At 31.9% G+C, this 18002-nt stretch overlaps 1 protein-coding gene across 1 annotated transcript; it reads right to left on the reverse strand.

The window, feature by feature from the left end:
* Nucleotides 1-12790: 12790 nt before the first annotated feature.
* LOC110269909 (kinesin-like protein KIN-14L) lies at nt 12791-14968 on the reverse strand. The gene is made up of 5 exons (XM_088503265.1): nt 14525-14968; nt 13934-14029; nt 13662-13835; nt 13463-13569; nt 12791-13298 (listed from the first exon to the last, which is right to left on the reverse strand). The coding sequence occupies exons 1-5, from the start codon at nt 14931-14933 to the stop codon at nt 12954-12956; spliced, it is 1131 nt and encodes a 376-aa protein (XP_088359391.1). The 5' UTR covers nt 14934-14968; the 3' UTR covers nt 12791-12953.
* Between the last annotated feature and the right edge of the window lie 3034 nt (nt 14969-18002).

The raw sequence follows: 18002 nt of genomic DNA on the forward strand, positions 1-18002 counted from the left end.
CCATACGGCATCAGAACACGAGTGGGTTGCAACAAAGAAACATGAAAAACATAACTAAAATTACACTAACCAATATTAAATAATAATAAAATTAGTTATAACAAGAAAATTAATAACATAATTGACAACACATGATCATTGAAACTAACCTTATGAGTCAAATGCGCGACAATATGAATTTCATCTAACCGATTAAGATTTTCTTCCACATTAATTCCACCACCGCTCATTTTATTTTTTATTTTTATCAAACCACAACACAAAATTATTAATCACACACACTTTTTTTTCTTCCACCGCTTCTTGTTTTTTATCCCTATTTCACTTCTACGGATGCTGCATTTGGTCCCCTCCCTCTTCTCCCCTTTTATATACATACCAAACCTTTCACTTTTGCCATGCCACCCGCTTCACCCAATGCATGTTGGTACGGAGACTGGAGCACCTAAAACTTGCATCCTCAACTAAAGCCATGGCCAGTTCGTGTGTCCCGCAATTGGAATGTCCATTTCATGTGCGCCGCAAATGGAGTCTCCCAATTCATGTGTGCCAGAATTGGAGTGGCCTAATTCGTGTGTGCCGCCAAAGACATGGCCCATTTCGTTTCTGCCATCACTGACTTGGCCTATTTCCCGTTTGCTAAGGTTGGAGTCGTGGTCAACCCTTCCTTTGCCATACATGGCACCATTTCGTTGGCACCAGTAGTGAATTGGAGCCTTAAACAATTTCGTGTGTGTTGCAATAGAAATGGTGCTGCGCATTTTCATAAACATTTTCAACCATGCGTATTTAGGGAAATAATATTTTTCCATTATTTTTTAAATAAAAAGCCATATTTTATCTCTTCCTCAACTACGATTTTTCCTTCAATTTACAAACATCTTCACCTCACGCAACAAGCAGCCTATATTTCCTATAAGAAAGCTCCTTTATTTTGGATTAAAACCAATTTCCGACGACAACTATCTTAGTAGGTCAATACCACTAGCTACTGTGATACACAGTTTTCATTTAAGTTCCAGAATGTAGGACAACTTTTATAGTGCCACTAAGTCACCTGGAGTAAAAGGGAGATTTGGTGCACAGCATCGAGCAATATCGGAATTGTGAGTGAAAAATGAGTTATTTAATAGAGTCAAGATATGATTTAAATTCATTTTACTAAAATATGCTATTATTTTAGGTTGAGAAATACTAATTTGACAACCACTAATCATAAATTTGGATTGAGTATTTTACAATGTTAAAATAAGACTAGAACGATGCAAACAAAAGGACTTCTAAGTTTAGGTGATGGGCAAAGATATTAGAATCAGAGAGGTTCATGATTAAAATTTACTAAAGAAGAAGAAGTTCTAAATCACTAAGAGACAAAAGAAATTATCTAGTGAGCATGAAATGCACCAACATATAAGGGTGGTAATGGGTAGGGGTTTGAACCCAACCCTAACCTTACCCTACCCCACGGGTTGAGAAATACCCAACCCTAACCCTACCCGCGCTCAACCCGCGAATATCCGACCCTACCCACGGGTTGACAAAAAAAATACAATATTATTATATAATCTAAAAATCATACAAATAAAAAATTCAATTCAAACATTCAAAGAATACTCTTTAAGCTCGATTTTTTGCTATTTTCAATCTAAACAGACTTATCTGGAACAAAATTAGCGGTTGCTTCCACCAGGGATTCTTGTTGTTGTTCTTCTGCAACCACATCTTGTGCTACTACATCTATGTTGGTACTTGACTTTTTGAAGTGAATTCCCTACAAACATATACAAATGTAACATGTTCAAATACACTTTGTACAGATATACAAATTTATGATAAATAATTTATATGTATATAACAGAAATAGCATAAAGCCATGAACTCAAATTAAAATCAAATTAAAATATGCAATTGTACTTAAACAGCAAAAAGCCATGAACGCACATTAAAATCAAAATAAATAATCACTGATCTAATTAAAATATCAAATTAAATAAGGTTTAATTATTTTGTTGGTCCCTATAGTTTTGCGAAATTTTTAATTAGGTCCTTATACTTTTTTTCTTTTTAATTGAGTCCTTGCACTAATTTTTTTTTTAATTGAGTCCTACACTTTTTTTTTCTTTTATTTGAGTCCCTACACCAATTTTTTTTCAGTTGGATCCCTATACAATTAAATCAATTACTACCAAGTGGGACCTAATTGAAAATTTCGCGAAATTATAGGGACCAATAGAATAATTAAACCATTAAATAATAACTTATGTAATTTACATATGTACTTAAACAACTTTTAGTTTTGAAGGCAGATAAATATACTTTCAGAGTTTCAATACGGGAAACAGGCGCTAAACGAAAAAAACGAAGCACAGGGTAGGGTGCAGCAAAGCCGATAACGCAGGCAAGCTGAACGGAGGAACAAAGCACGCAAGCAAGCTAGCGACGCGGGTACGGTGTAGCAGAGCCGGCGACGAGAGTGAGGGGAGACTGTAACACCGCCGGCGACGCGAGTTGAGGCAAACACAGGTAAGGTGAGTAGCGCCGGCGACGGGTAGAGTGCAGCAAATATTATTAGCAAATATTATGTGTTTTGGTGTTAATGATTGTGTTGTGACTTTGGTTTATGGATTTTTGAAATTGAACTTGCTATTGAACTAAGCTCCTTCTCTTTCTCTCTTACCAAATATTATTAGCATTAGAAAGGTATAATTTTATATTTGATTTATTATTTTTTGTTTTGTTCACGGGAAAATTATTTTAAAGGAAAAAAAAGAAGTTAATTAATAATGTCACAAAATTTGAAGATCAAATGCTAGAGAGAAAAAATCATGAAATTCTGGGCATGATAAACTTACATGCTACTTAATTACTTTATCATTTTTTGTTACTGAATATTTCACAAAGATGATATATTCAGAGGCTATGACTTAGATTAGTCTTATGGTATTTTAAACAATGATGATATAATTAGAGGTGGTTATGACTTAGACTAGTATTATGGTATTTTCAATGATGTAATGTATGTGGATCTTATAGAATACTTTATAAATCGAATTTGATGGTAAATGTTCTATTAGTTTTTTTTAGTAATTTGATTCAAATAGTTAAGATTATTTATTATTTATTGACATTAAATTAAAAAACAAATAATTGGAATACTAATTTCAATGCAACATATGAGAAAATTATTGGAAATAAAGAAATATATAATTACAAAAAATTAATGTCAAAAGTCACAAAAGACAATGGTGTCAAAACTGCTGTCAAAGGCAACTTCAAAATGGCAATGATATTAAAACCATTGTTAAAAAAACACACAAAAGGCAATGGTTCGTAAACTATTCTTTAAGTCATCAACAAAAGGCAGTGGTTTTCAAACTATTGTCGAAATTAGTAACAAAGTTACAATGGCATAAAACTGTTGCCTATCCTATTATGGTTGTAAACCGTTGCATAATGACAGACAACAGTAAAAATCGTTGTTTAAAAATTGTTGTAAAAACTGTTGCCTATTAGGGTAACAAGGGCAACAATTTCTTTGTTGTCGTTGTCTTAGACAAAAAACCGTTGCTTATTAGCATTGGTAACGGCCACATATACTACATGTCAAAAATCGTTGCCTAAAGTTTAGGAACGGTTTCTGATCTATGACAACGATTTTTTACTATTGCGAAAACCTTTATTTATTGTAGTGACATTATAAAATTATCATTCGCAAGAAAAGATCTTGAAATTCATGATTATCACAAATAGAAATGAGAAGAGTCACTAACCTTGATCCATGATGATGATAGTATTAGAAAGAATTCGCTTTGTCTATTTATTTACCTTCTTAATTCTTTCTTCAATTAAATTATTGATGGTGAGTGAGGAAGAAAGACTTCATTTGTAGGAAGAGAGGACTGAATTCTGATTTTTTTTCATAAAAATCAACTTCCATCAAGTTGGTTATATTTAAAAAATAACCATACAATTTTTTTTATTTTATTATTTAATTAAATATTTATTAAACCAATAAAATAAGACACATCATACACGAGACATAATATAATATAATTTCTTACAACTTGGAGGCATTGGCTTTGTGTTTTTCACGATACGTGATTGAGAATTTGGCCCTAGTGAGTGAGATATAAAAGGAGCGGTGAATGATCAAATACGGTATCTAAGGGGTTCCTCAATTGAAAAAGCTGAAAACGAGAACATATCATTTTCAATTTTGTATTCTTTTTTGAAAATATTTTCACCGAAAATAATGTGAAATTACTCTATCAAACAGATTTTTATATTTTATTTTCATTTTCAAATGGCCAAACCAATCGGCCTCTAATTTTTCAATAACTTTTAGTTAAACATTTTCTTTTATGGTGTTTTTAAAATGTGCTCATAGAATATAGGTTAGCAAAATATACTACGAAAGTTTAAAAACACATAAAAATTTATCTTAAAAAAATTGATTTTATACCTATAAACAATGAATTTTGTTTGACAAAATTATTCTAAAAAATCACTCTAAATTTTTAAATTACCGCTTCCTAAGGTATCACAATTCCAAATTTTCAATCCTCAACTCTTCACCACCAACTCACTACCAACTTCGGCCTCTTTTACTTCTGCAGCACCAGCTTCACGTGGCACTTTCCTTTCTCAAAACCACCACCTTCTCCATCCGACCCACCTCCCTCCAATCACAACCACAACAACAAACCCACTCTCTTCCAAACCAAATTCTACTACATTCACCAATCTTCATCTTCCTCCTCCAAAGGATGAATCATTCTCCTTGCTCACAAAGATTCCTTTCTTCTCCGCATTTTCGACCCTTTCACTGACTCCATTCTCACTCTCTTACATAAACCCTCTGCCCTTCATTTCCCTAAGAACTTGAGTCTCCTTGATTTCAACCTCCTCGAGTTCCTTCAAATTATTCTTCTCACCACCACACTCAACAACACTAAGATCCATTTGTTCACAACGATGCCAAGCTTCATGTTTCAAAGATCAATGATGATAGTTGGATAGTTCTCAATAGTTCTAAACTTCTAATTGTTTCAATGACATGATCTTTCACAATAGTTAGCTCTATATGGTAGACAAAGTAGATACAATCTCATGGGTGGGGTGAGATATTGGTGGTTGATGTGGTGGTGAAGAGGGAATTAGAAATATAGGATTTGGTTATAGTAAGAAAATGATAATTTAAAAATTTTGAGTAATTTTAGTGTTTGAAAAACTTTGTTTGAGGAATTTTTTTTATGTATAAAATCAATTTTATTTTTTCGTAGAAAAATTTATCAGTGTTTTAAATTTTCGTGGATAGAAATGATGTTTAACCTCAAAACAAATTAAAATTATGTTTCATAAGAATTTATAAAATTAGAAAAAGAAAAAAATACATGACAAAAAATAGTATTGACATCTTTTCCTTTTTTTATTTTTATCTCTTTAATATGATGTACTGAATCTAGTTTAGGAGGACAAACACCTGTTACATTAACCATTCTTTAACTGGTCTAGTAACTTAAATCATTTAGAGAATATATAATTTATTAGGAAACTTCATAATAATTCAAAGAAGAGAGCACATGTATGGGCTATAGTGTGGTTATTTTTGAAGTACCAACATTTGTTTTGACTACTTTGCGATATGCGAAGAAGTTATTTTCTATTTTACTTGATTATATCTATTTGATTGACTTATTCTCTGAATTATAAGTGACAGTTACCGAATAACACGAGACAAAACATGTTGTAATAGTTAAATTATAGGTATAACGGCCGAGTTATGCGCAACAACGTGAGCGGTAGTTGTTTATGAGTCATGAAAATCCTAACGTTCTTTTGACCTAACCGCCAAATTATAGTGACAAGATCAAGTTAAAATGAAAAACATAATGAGTTAAAAGAAAATATTTTAATAGAAAAAGTTAATAGTGGATCCTATACTGATGCCATTTTATGCAGAATCCGAGTCACCATGTTTTTCAATATTCATAATAACCCACCGATAATGAGAGCGCACAACCAAAAGAATTGGTGCAGTTAATTAAAGACGGGTTTCGTGAAACATTGAAAACCAACCACCACAATAACAAATGTCCCCAACAAGGTAATCCCTGCCCCTCAACATTTGCATCATCGTCTTCCTAATTCTATAGAGCCTGTTGATTTCCTCCGCCAACAAAACCGTCATTTTTCTTCTTTCTCTATTCACAAGAAACCAAACAAACCACAAAATATAGGTCATATTGTAATGTTTACAAATAGCAGATTGATTCAAAAAATATGCACGTTTACAGGATAAGAAAAAATTTGCACTTCAAATATTAGGATTTGGAGAACGAAACTTACGATAAAAAATAAAGGGTTGAAAGGATTGGAAGAGAGGTGATACTCGTAGAGATGTTCTTCACACGAAGTAGTAGCTGCCTGTCTTCTATGTTTGAAGGAAAGGGTTTATAAAAGCGTGTACACGAGCCAGGTTGGACTAGATATAAATATATTCGAACCCAACCCAAATATTTTATCATATCCATTTTATTGAGTTAAACCTCAAAGTGGTCCTCAGATTCATAAAGTGCACAAATTTTGTCCCTAATTTTTCAATTGCACTATTTACTAGCGTGAAAACCCGTGCAATGCACGGGCTTCATGTAAACTAAAGCCCTTTTAAAAAAATACTAAGAATATAACTAAACTGTATTCTATAAAGATAGATATGTTGTATTAAATTTGGATTATCACTACATTAAAATAAAACAATAGAATACAACAATTGCTCAATATGTCAATAAACAGTATAACATGCTTTGTAAGATAATAAAATATAATAAAAATTATTAGACACTAAAAAAACAGAAAAAAAAAGTCCAACAGAGATGTAGTTTTCTATTTTGCATAATCTTAAAAACATAGATTGTCAAGATACCTATTGATAGCAAAACAAAATATTTACAACATATATAAATTTGTTCATTAATCAAAAAACAAAATATGTCCAAAACAATTTAACATATAGTTCAAAATATCTATCAAACAGAGTTATACATAGGAGCCCTAACATCGCTGAATCGACAACTCTATCTGGTGGTTAGGTATCGAGTCGAGTTTCAAGGTAATGCTATCCCCCTCCTTTAAATTGTATACTCTACAACATTCATTTCACCCGACCCCAAATTTTCATTCCCTACCTCTTCTTCCACTTTTCAATTAGTGGAAAAAGAACACATTCTTCTCTACATTGGAACGTGGACTAGTGATCGTCCAAATCGAACCATCTCCAGATTGTTTAAGATATGCAGCAAATTTCGAAGCCAGATACTGCAATGAATAACTCATAGTTAAGATAAACATAATATTTTCATACACAATGAATAACATATTTAGGAAAAATATTTAATAAGCTTGCAAGAAAAAAAATGAAAGAAAGGACTCTCTTGAGATCAACTTACCAGTCTAGATTGACCCAGATCCGAAGCTGTGATGATCTTTTCATAATAAACCTCTGGAGTATATCTAGTTCAGGATATTTTAAACATGTTAGTCACCACATTAAAAAATACCGATCTATACCATGATATTAAAATCCAAAACACAAGAAAAAAAGTTACACTTAGCATTACCTATGATCAGAGAATTCGTTTGTCTCATTACTTTGTTCGTGGACCTCCACTAATAAAGTGCTTCCACCAGACAAATCTATCGGATTATGCGGATTATCCCCTACCAGTGTCCCATCTTGATCATTGTTTTCATCACCGTCTGATGAAAACTCATCATCAGATGGTTCAGACCCAGATAGAACCATCACATCAGGTGATGAGTCCTCATCAATCCTGGTATACTTTATGTGGAATACTCTTGATACATTATCAAGTGTCTCTGGTCCACTATCTCAGGCACATATGAGTGAGGATCAAGGTGAACTTGGATGGGTTGGTTGTCGTGATTCCACAATGAAATAAAAAAATTCCAAAACTGACATACCTAAATTGAACAAATGCCCCTCTATTGATTAAATAAAAAGTTCTAATATGTTCAAATGAGTAGTCAGTTATGAGCAATTGATCATTCTTTTTTCTCAGGTCCAGCAGTAAACAATTATCTAGCTCATCTATGACATAGATCATTGTCCCTAATTCTTCACCATGGGTTGAAACAAAAGTTGGGGGAAGAGCTCTCTCACCCTATATTCAAATTTCTTCCTAAAGTTAATTCATGTCTAACAAAACATGCTAAAAATGCATCAAATAATATTACATAATTATTTATCAAAGAGAGATATATATACATTTAAATCTACCATTATTACCAACTGAGCAACACAAGAGAACAATAATCACGTATATGAACTCACATTATAATGAGCATGACAAAAATAGGTAACTAAGTAAGAAACACATATCAGGTCTTTTTGAATGTCCAGGAAAAAATACTGAAGTTTTGAAAGAAACAATGAAAAAGAAATTGATGTTATCTTGATGCATTTTGAAACCAAATCATGTACATAAACATCGAATCATCTTTTAACATATTAATAAATGCTGAATTTTTAAAGTCACTATCATTATATGTATGATTAGTAAACATTATATTATTTATTTTGAATGGACATTGATAATTTATCAAAACTAATCTTTTTAGAGTTGTTGTAGTCTACACCCATTTCAGATTAGAAAGATCAGGAACTCAGAGTTAGCTAAACAAACTCATCTAACAGGAAAAAGAAACTATCAAGAGGAGGAAAGTAGAAAAGACCACTAACTGAATATAAATTAAAAACAAACCATTTGATGTTAAAGATTTAACCCACCTCTTTAATCGGTTAACATGCATGATATAATATTCCATAATATATTTGGTTACCTGGTTACTAAAAAGGCGAAATCTAAAAATCCGTTCTTTTCTGTTGGGCCAATATTGCTGGGTTGCTAAAAATCTCCTATTAGCACATAATGGTATGATTAGAATCTAAGACTGAGACTTTTAACCAAGAAACCAACTAACTAAATATACAAAAAAAAAGTAACAATTTAGAAGCATATTTATGAAAAATACCCAAGAAACCACTTTCGAAAACTACTATACAACATATTTTGCAGATTACGACAACTTCTGAAATCTGGCCTACATATAAATGAGAAGCCAATAAAATTAAATTACAACATGAAAAATATCTGAGAAAGAATTTAAAAAAAAACTATAGATGGCATAATATCGATATTTAATTGACATTAAAATTTTCACAAGTTAATCTGAAATATATCGAATGGAAAAGTAGATGAGACTTCAATGGAATTGAAAATGCAGCAAACAAAACATCTTCTGTAATGCTCAGCACCATACTTGTTTGGATTTTTCTCTATTGGCATCCATCGCCATTCAGCCTTATCAGATAGAGAGACTTGGTACAAAGATTCAAGAACAAATAAAAGATCTTGTCTCTTACTGCAAAAGAGAGCATTATAATAAAGTAAACCCTAATAGGAGATTTCAACAAATTTAAGAAAAACAAGTGATAAAATTGAATCCAGAAACATAAAGAACAAACATAAAGAAGGAACAGCAACCATTGATAAACAAAAGAAGAAATAGATGAACAAAAATATCGTTATTTATTCTAGTAAATTGAATTTCTACTAATGCTAATTATAATGTTCAGAAGTTTTAGAAAGCTAACCACTACTACTAATAATAATTTAAACAAACAATCATGAATTATGAATTTATTAATTAGAATATGCATTACAAATGATATGAAAAAAAGAAAATATACAAAAATTAGATCAATAATAAAATATAAAAGACCAAAATGAATATTCAAAAATTATAAATATGATAAAACTCATTTCAAAAAAACCTTTTTTATATTTTAAAATAATCGATAAAATAATGTAAACAATGAATATATTTTTTAAGTTGAGGAAGAGATTACAAAATTAGTATCTTTTGTTCAAAATAACCTGCTTAATATTTTTTCTTATTTATATCTTAAAATAATCGATAAAACAATGACTTTATTTACAAAGGTTTTGATTAATGAGGTGCCTAATAGTTCAAAATTAGTATCTTTTGTTCCCTGATAGAACATGTTGTCAAGAAGAGTTATCATGGGAGGTAATCAATCACAATGTATTCTATAAAGCCATGGTTATGGAAAACAGTATAACTAAAGTGGTTCTAGAACCTTGAAACTTTGTGCTACCTTCACGATGATTTTTTTACTGTTAAAAATGTTTTAAATTATCTGCTTAATATTTTTTCTTATTGGATACAATATAGTAATACCAAAATTACCGAATTTCACACGGCCAATACAACTTCAGTGAAACTGAATTAATTAACTTGCTAAAAAGAAATTAATATAAAAAATAACTTTCTGTTATTATCCTTTGAACTTCTCTCATGTTAATAACTTACATTTTAGTATGTTACCTTAAATGTAGCTTCCTAATCAAGATGATTAACAAAAGTAGCTCCTACCCACGTGTCACAACCTGGTAACAAAAAGCATAAAAAAAGAAGTTAATAAGAATCAGATGTTGGACATATCCAAGTATCAGAGATCCCTTGTTTTGGAAATCAAATATTTCTTTCTTTTTTTTTTTAAATCGGGGAGGAACGTTTCCTTGAATGATACATACACGTTCAAATATATGACAATCTCTTATATTGGTTCAAATTAAGACTCAGCAACATGCAAGAGCAACAAAAATTTTAGTATTAGGCAAAAAAATAATCAGAAAGGATACTTGAACTGAGCCCATTCACATAAAGGTATTAACTGGATATTTTCAGAAGACAACTTTAGTTGATGAAATGACCGAAAGGAAAGCTACGAAAAATGAAAAGAAAAGAAAAAGAAAAAAGAGTGAAGACAAGATTATGTTGGGACTGCAACAGTTAGGGCAAAACCTTAACTTGTTATTCGATTGAGAGAAAATTTACCTGTTGAACGAAATGGAGACGCCGAGACGACTGGAGATGACGACAAGTTTGTATCTTGTAGGAAGATTTGGGGTTTAACCCTGCAAAAAGTTGTGCGGTGTGTTTCTCGGTTGAGTGAGCTGAGATCCCAGAGAGAGAGGATGCACGGTCACTGCGTTAGGTCTTCTTTGTGACCTTTTTTTATTGCGTGTGTGTGTCTTGTTTGTGGCCTCTTTTTTTTATTGCGTGTGTGTGGGGGTGGGGAGGGGTGGGAGAAGAGGGAGCGACCTTTGGTTTTTTAATGTTTTGTTGATTATATTAAAGAGGTGAAAATACTAATAGAATATATAAGATTATAATTAAAATAATGTGGATAATTTTTTTAAAATAAATGACACTAAAAGAACGGTTATAAAAAATTAATTATTAGACAATACAATTAATTTCACAATTATTAATCACAAATTTTTTTAATATTTATGATAGCTAAAAATAAGTAAATATTGAGAAAAATATATCATAATATAATTTTTTTATTCATTTCAGAGTTTTTGATATCAATAAATTTTATCTGCCCCAAAGTTTAACTAATTTTCACAATTTTTTTCATTTTTATTTTCTATTGATAATTAGAGAAAAAATGATGGAAAATCACAGAAAAAAATTAAAAATTAAAAAAATAATTAATCAACGAAAATTTTAGGCAATATAAAAGAGATTAACATACAAATTAACAAAAATAAGTAAAGAAATAATTAAGAATGTATTTATTTTTTTATAAAAAAATATGGTCCTTCCTCTTAAATATGATACTTGTTAAAAAAAAGTTAATTATTCTTAATAATTTTATCATTAAAAATTCTTTTTAATAATAAAATCTTCCTAACAATTTTTTAAACTAATCTTTCCTTTTTTCTTATATCGGCGGAATGAATAACTTTTATAACATAAAAAAAGAAAAGTAAACTTTATGTAGATAATAATTGTTTATATGTACTGTAGAATAAAGTTTCTAATTAACCCACAAATAAAAAAAAAAGAAAATTAAATATTAAATATATCAATTATTTTCAAGTACAAAATGAAATTTTAAACTTCTATCAAATTAAGATGACATTTGAAAACTTAAAATATCCATTTTTTCAAAAATAATTTTATAAATAAATTAAATCTTATGAGAACTAAAATTATAATTTAGTCTAAAGAAAATATATAGTTATAATAATGGTATAAGAATTAGGAATTAAAAAAAAAAACTCCATCAAAGAATGTGATAGAAAATCATTAAGGAGAAGCTGGTTTAAAAGGCTAACCTTCAAAATTATCTGAACATAAAATAGCAATGCTTCTTTTACGATCAGAAATGACAGCCAATACCCATTTCAGCATCCATAAGAATGCAATCATAAACTAACCTCAGGAATGGGTCAGAGTAAAGTTGCTCCAATTTTTTTGTATCCTAAATTAGAATTTATAAGTGAAACAGTTCACCAAAAAAGTCAAACAGTTCTAGTCACGAAAGGGGAAAAAGATCATCTAAAATGTGGAGGTTTGGAAAACTGGAAAAGTAAATTTATAATCACCTTTGAATTTGTAAGTTTTATTATTTGTGAGCCCTACTATCTTATTTCAAGGGTGTTTAAAGTCTTACTTGATCACTTTACCAACCTCCTCAAAATATATCAACATAAGTGGATTTTTATCCTACTATACCAAACATAAGATAACTTTTATTACTAAAGGAAATGTGAGAGAGAGACAAAGACTCTATAAGGTAAAAGAATTCAAGACAGAATCTTGTGCAATAGAATTCAAGATAAAATTCAATAGTGTGTACCTAAAGAGTCCTACAAAAGAAGTGTGAGTTTGCTATTTCTATATGGAATGTGAGAATTCTTTTGAGCTAGTGCTGTGATCACATCTTTTATGTGAACATGCACGGTGAGTACACTGAATTAAACAGCCTTTATTATCAGTGTCTGCATTAAACATTTAAATTCAAGTTATAGGGTCTGAACAAATTTTAAAAATTACCTGTGGGAACGACTACTCCTATTGTTCAGTGCAGTGGAACTGACAGCACGGTTGACCTTACCAAGTTTCACGAGGGTCAAAACATCAGTTGTAGATGTCACCGGACGCAATGTAGCATCAGGAAGACTCAATCCATCATCATTACAGCTCCTAATCTCTAATTTATTATCTATTTTGTCCTCAGCAAGTAGGTCTCTAACTTGTTCATTGTAAATCTCAACCATTTGAACATAAATGTCATATGTCATAATGTCTTTCCTGTCATTAGACATTCGAAACAAATCGTTAAGAGCGAGATAATTGATCCCCATATCCTTAGAGGTTCCACCTGATGGACCACTCTGCCAAAAGAAAGAAGAAACAAAAAATATTATATGGATATATAATTAGTTTGAGTTTGCATATATAGTAAGCAGACATTGCTTGTTATTTCATTGGTCTGTGTCCGCGTTAATTAATATATGGAAGAACCAATGCAATGTGTATCATACTTCTTTTATCTTACCATGGTGTATGTCTTCCTAGATCCAGTTTGACCATATGCAAAAATACAAACATTATATCCATCCATCACGGATCTAATTAACGGCTGAGTGTCCTTAAAAACCTCATCTGTGTACAAAGTTAAAATAAATTTCAATAAAATGATGTAAAAGAAAGGGAAGGGGAGGGAAAATTTCTGTAATCAGCATGTGGAACTCTACCTTGGCCAGCCTTTGGACCAAAAACCCGATTGAACTGAAAAAGTTTCCTTCCATCTTTCAATGTTTTGGATGGATCTAAAATGAATAGAGAACCATCCTCCCCAATGAAATCAATAATATTCTTGGATTCAGCCTGGAATAAGGGTATGATTCTGCAGTAAACTCGAATATTACCTATGATTTGGATTTGAAAAGTTTGACAAAATTAACTTTGGTCAATAATATATAAAGAGAAAGTGGCCATTAATTAAATAAGCAATTAAAAGTTCAACCTTTCAGATCTTGAACCATGTTAAATAATTTCCTATTCTCTTCTACTACTCTATTATATCCACCAGCTTTAGTTGCCATATCCTCTACTTGACTCCCTGAATTCATAAACCAGTATTTCATCTCAATAATTAATAAGCATAAATTTGATTCTCAAAACACACAATTAACTCACAATCAGAAGGAAAACAAAAGCATCAATCCAAAAGGTAATAAACCAACAAATGAAGCCATCCAAATTCAAACACAATGCCCTTTGGAATTTTGGTATAGTTCCAACACAAATATCAATTGATCACATACCAGTGTAAATGAAAACACCCCTTTAACAACCAAATTTATCAAGATGGTTCCCATCCTCTAGCAGTATTTGAAGTATTCTGGAAAACGAACTGGGAATGACCTATTTATCGTGATAAGTTGATAACAAATAACAAATTGCAGAGTGAACAACGACAATTCATAATGATACCTAATTGCTCAAGCAAGATCTAAACATAATAGGAAATGTTAACAACACTTTTCATTTCCTCTACTAAGTAAATAGATATTTTTGTGGTTAAATTCGGAATTATACGAAGAAAGGGACTGACCGAGTTCACCGGCGTGATTGGCAGAGCTGCAATCCGAGGAGCGAGAGGCGATGTCCTCAAACTTGGATTTGACAGAAACGATTTCGTCACGGAAGGCCTTTAGCTGAGAGATGGCGCTGTCTCTGGTGGTGTTTCTGATGACCTGGCCTTCTGCATCCTTCCACGACGCCTTGTGCCTCGAACCTTGGTGCTTCACCAGTATGTGCGATGCCCTAACCTCACCTCCATCACCACCGTGGCTGTTGCTGCAGTACGACATCTTCTTCGTCTTGTTCAAATGCTGCTTATGCTTCTCCTTCTGCTCCGCCGGCACCACCGGAGACTTCTTCCTCTTCCGATCAGACTCTATCTTCGCCGGAATTCCAGAGAGAGTGAGAAGAGATGTGTGAGTGAGAGGGCTCCGAATCATAATCGGCTTTACGAAAAGCAAAGTAGTGAGGAAGAGATAATGTGTTACCAATGGAATATGCCTGTTCCCCAATCAGAATCGTTCCAACTCCATCGTGCGGTCCACATCTATTGATCTAATGCATCCAGTATGTTAGAAATTTTTAACTTTTTTTTACCAAAACATGTCTATCTCTAGACTCTTAAAGTATTAAAATAGAAAATGAACTATGTTAAATATATCGATAAATTAATAAAAGCAACTAAGTATTTGTTTAAGCGTGATTAAATCGATAAAAAAATGATGAAAAAGATATTTTTATTTATTTTTTAGTGCATTTAGTAAATTTCTAATAATAAAAGTAAAATTACTAAAAAAAATTGTTATAATTTTTTTTGAGAAGGTAAAATTTATATTTTTAAATTTTTTTAAAATATATATTTTCACATGATAAAGAAATAAAAAAGTACCTTTAACTTATGTTACTTAGAAATATCTTTTTATATGAGATATTTAAATATAAAATTATAACACGCTTGAAAAAAATACATTTTTAAATGATTTTGGGGTTCATTATTTAAATTATTGCATACATTTTAATAACTTGTAAGAAAAAAAAAAAAAAATATATATATATATATATATATATATATATATATATATATATATATATATATATATATATATATATATATATATACCAAACAAAGCACATGTCTATAGATAATAACCATGCTTTATTCAACAACACAGAGAAACATACTCACACATAGAAATTTAAACATATGAATGAAAGAGAACAATAAGTTTCATAAACATCACAACTCCAGAAATGAGTCGATATTACATACCAAAATAGATCTGTTGACAACATATTTTACCAATTTTCCACTACTTAATACAACTAAGCAAACTTCTCACAATTCTTTATAGACTTGGAATTATATTATAGAGATCTATATATATTGTAATGTAACAAATGATTAGCCACTACACTCATCCATCCTTTCAACAGCCTCGACAGTATTTTCACATTGTCCAAAGGCACTCTGAAGCTCTTCCCTAATAGTGAGAGGCTGATGACTCACAAATAAATTGGAACCTTGTGAGGACGAAATTCTTACATAAAAATCATGGTTAACAGTCTACAGATAATACAGCAAAATATAAGAACAAGGAATGCAGAAGCCACAAAAAAAAGAGATGAGAAAGAAATCAGGTATGATGAAACTTTGAAGAGTAACAAAACAAATATTAAACAAATAAAGTAAAAAAATTTAAGCGATACATATGTATGCATATATGTATTACTGTTCACATAGTTCACTAAGAGATAAAGAATCAAAGTGCATTAGGTCAAGAAATACCCAACAATTCTAGTTGAGAACAAAAATGGGTGAAGTCTGACCCACTAGAGGACTTGAGCTCGATGAACATTGAATGCTTGCATTGGAGTGAAACTGAAACTGGATTCTTAAATTCGAAAGGAAAATGAGGAACAAAGGGATCCATATCAAATTTCTAAATCAAACAACAGAGGAATAACATCAGTAACCCTTAACACATCACACATGGAAAACACAAAACAATATAGCCAATTCAGGTTGACCTGATTAGAAACAAATTTGACTAACTCAACATCAGATTCACTTAACAATCTTATCACCTGCTGTTGATTATCATGGTTGGAGTCCTCCAAAAACTTCACAATATCAACATCATCACATATTGCACGAACAACGTGAAGAGATGTATTCAATTCATATCCAACAGGTCTAGGATCCACTATGAAGACAATTTTCTTGTTTATCAACTGAGAAATCATCCTATTCGGAACAGTGTAATCATCGGTTGACTAAGGAAAAAAAAGAAAATGTACATTAGCAAAATTCACATACCTGAATGATGAGCAGATAATTTATACGCTTTTTGGCATTGTTTTTAGTATGTTTTTAGTAGAATCTAGTTACTTTTAGGGATGTTTTCATTAGTTTTTATGTTAAATTCACATTTCTGGACTTTACTATGAGTTTGTGTGTTTTTCTGTGATTTCAGGTATTTTCTGGCTGAAATTGAGGGACTTGAGCAAAAATCAGATTCAGAGGTTGAAGAAGGACTGCTGATGTTGTTGGATTCTGACCTCCCTGCACTCAAAGTGGATTTTCTGGAGCTACAGAACTCAAAATGGCGCGCTTCTAATTGCGTTGGAAAGTAGACATCCAGGGCTTTCCAGCAATATATAATAGTCCATACTTTGGCCGAGTTTAGACGACGTAAAAGGGCGTTGAACGCCAGTTCTACGCTGCTGTCTGGAGTTAAACGCCAGAAACAAGTCACAAACCAGAGTTGAACGCCAGAAACACGTTACAACCTGGCGTTCAACTCCAGAAAGAGCCTCTGCACGTGTAACATTCAAGCTCAGCCCAAGCACACACCAAGTGGGCCCCGGAAGTGGATTTATGCATCAATTACTTACTTCTGTAAACCCTAGTGACTAGTTTAGTATAAATAGAACTTTTTATCATTGTATTCGCAGTCTTGGTTACTCCGGTTCCCCTCTGGGGCCGAGACCAATGAACTCCATTATCAGTTATGTATTTTCAACGGTAGAGTTTTTGCACTCCATAGATTAAGGTGTGGAGCTCTGCTGTTCCTCAAGGATTAATGCAAAGTACTACTGTTTTCTATTCAATTCATCTTATTTCGCTTCTAAGATATTCATTCGTACTTCAACCTGAATGTGATGAACGTGACAATCATCATCATTCCCTATGAACGCGTGCCTGACAACCACTTCCGTTCTACATTAGATTGAATGAGTATCTCTTAGGTCTCTTAATCAGAATCTTCGTGGTATAAGCTAGATTGGTGGCGGCATTCATGAGAGTCCGAAAAGTCTAAACCTTGTCCATGGTATTCCGAGTAGGACTCTGGGATTGAATGACTGTGACGAACTCCAAACTCGCGAGTGCTGGGCGTAGTGACAGACGCAAAAGGATAGTAAATTCTATTCCAGTATGATCAAGAACCTCCAAGATGATTAGCCATGCAGTGACAGCGCATCAGACCATTTTCACAGAGAGGAATAGG

The sequence above is a fragment of the Arachis ipaensis genome, chromosome B1 (assembly GCF_059453495.1).
Source record: "Arachis ipaensis isolate K30076 ecotype BB chromosome B1, ASM5945349v1, whole genome shotgun sequence".
Classification (NCBI taxonomy): domain Eukaryota; kingdom Viridiplantae; phylum Streptophyta; class Magnoliopsida; order Fabales; family Fabaceae; genus Arachis; species Arachis ipaensis.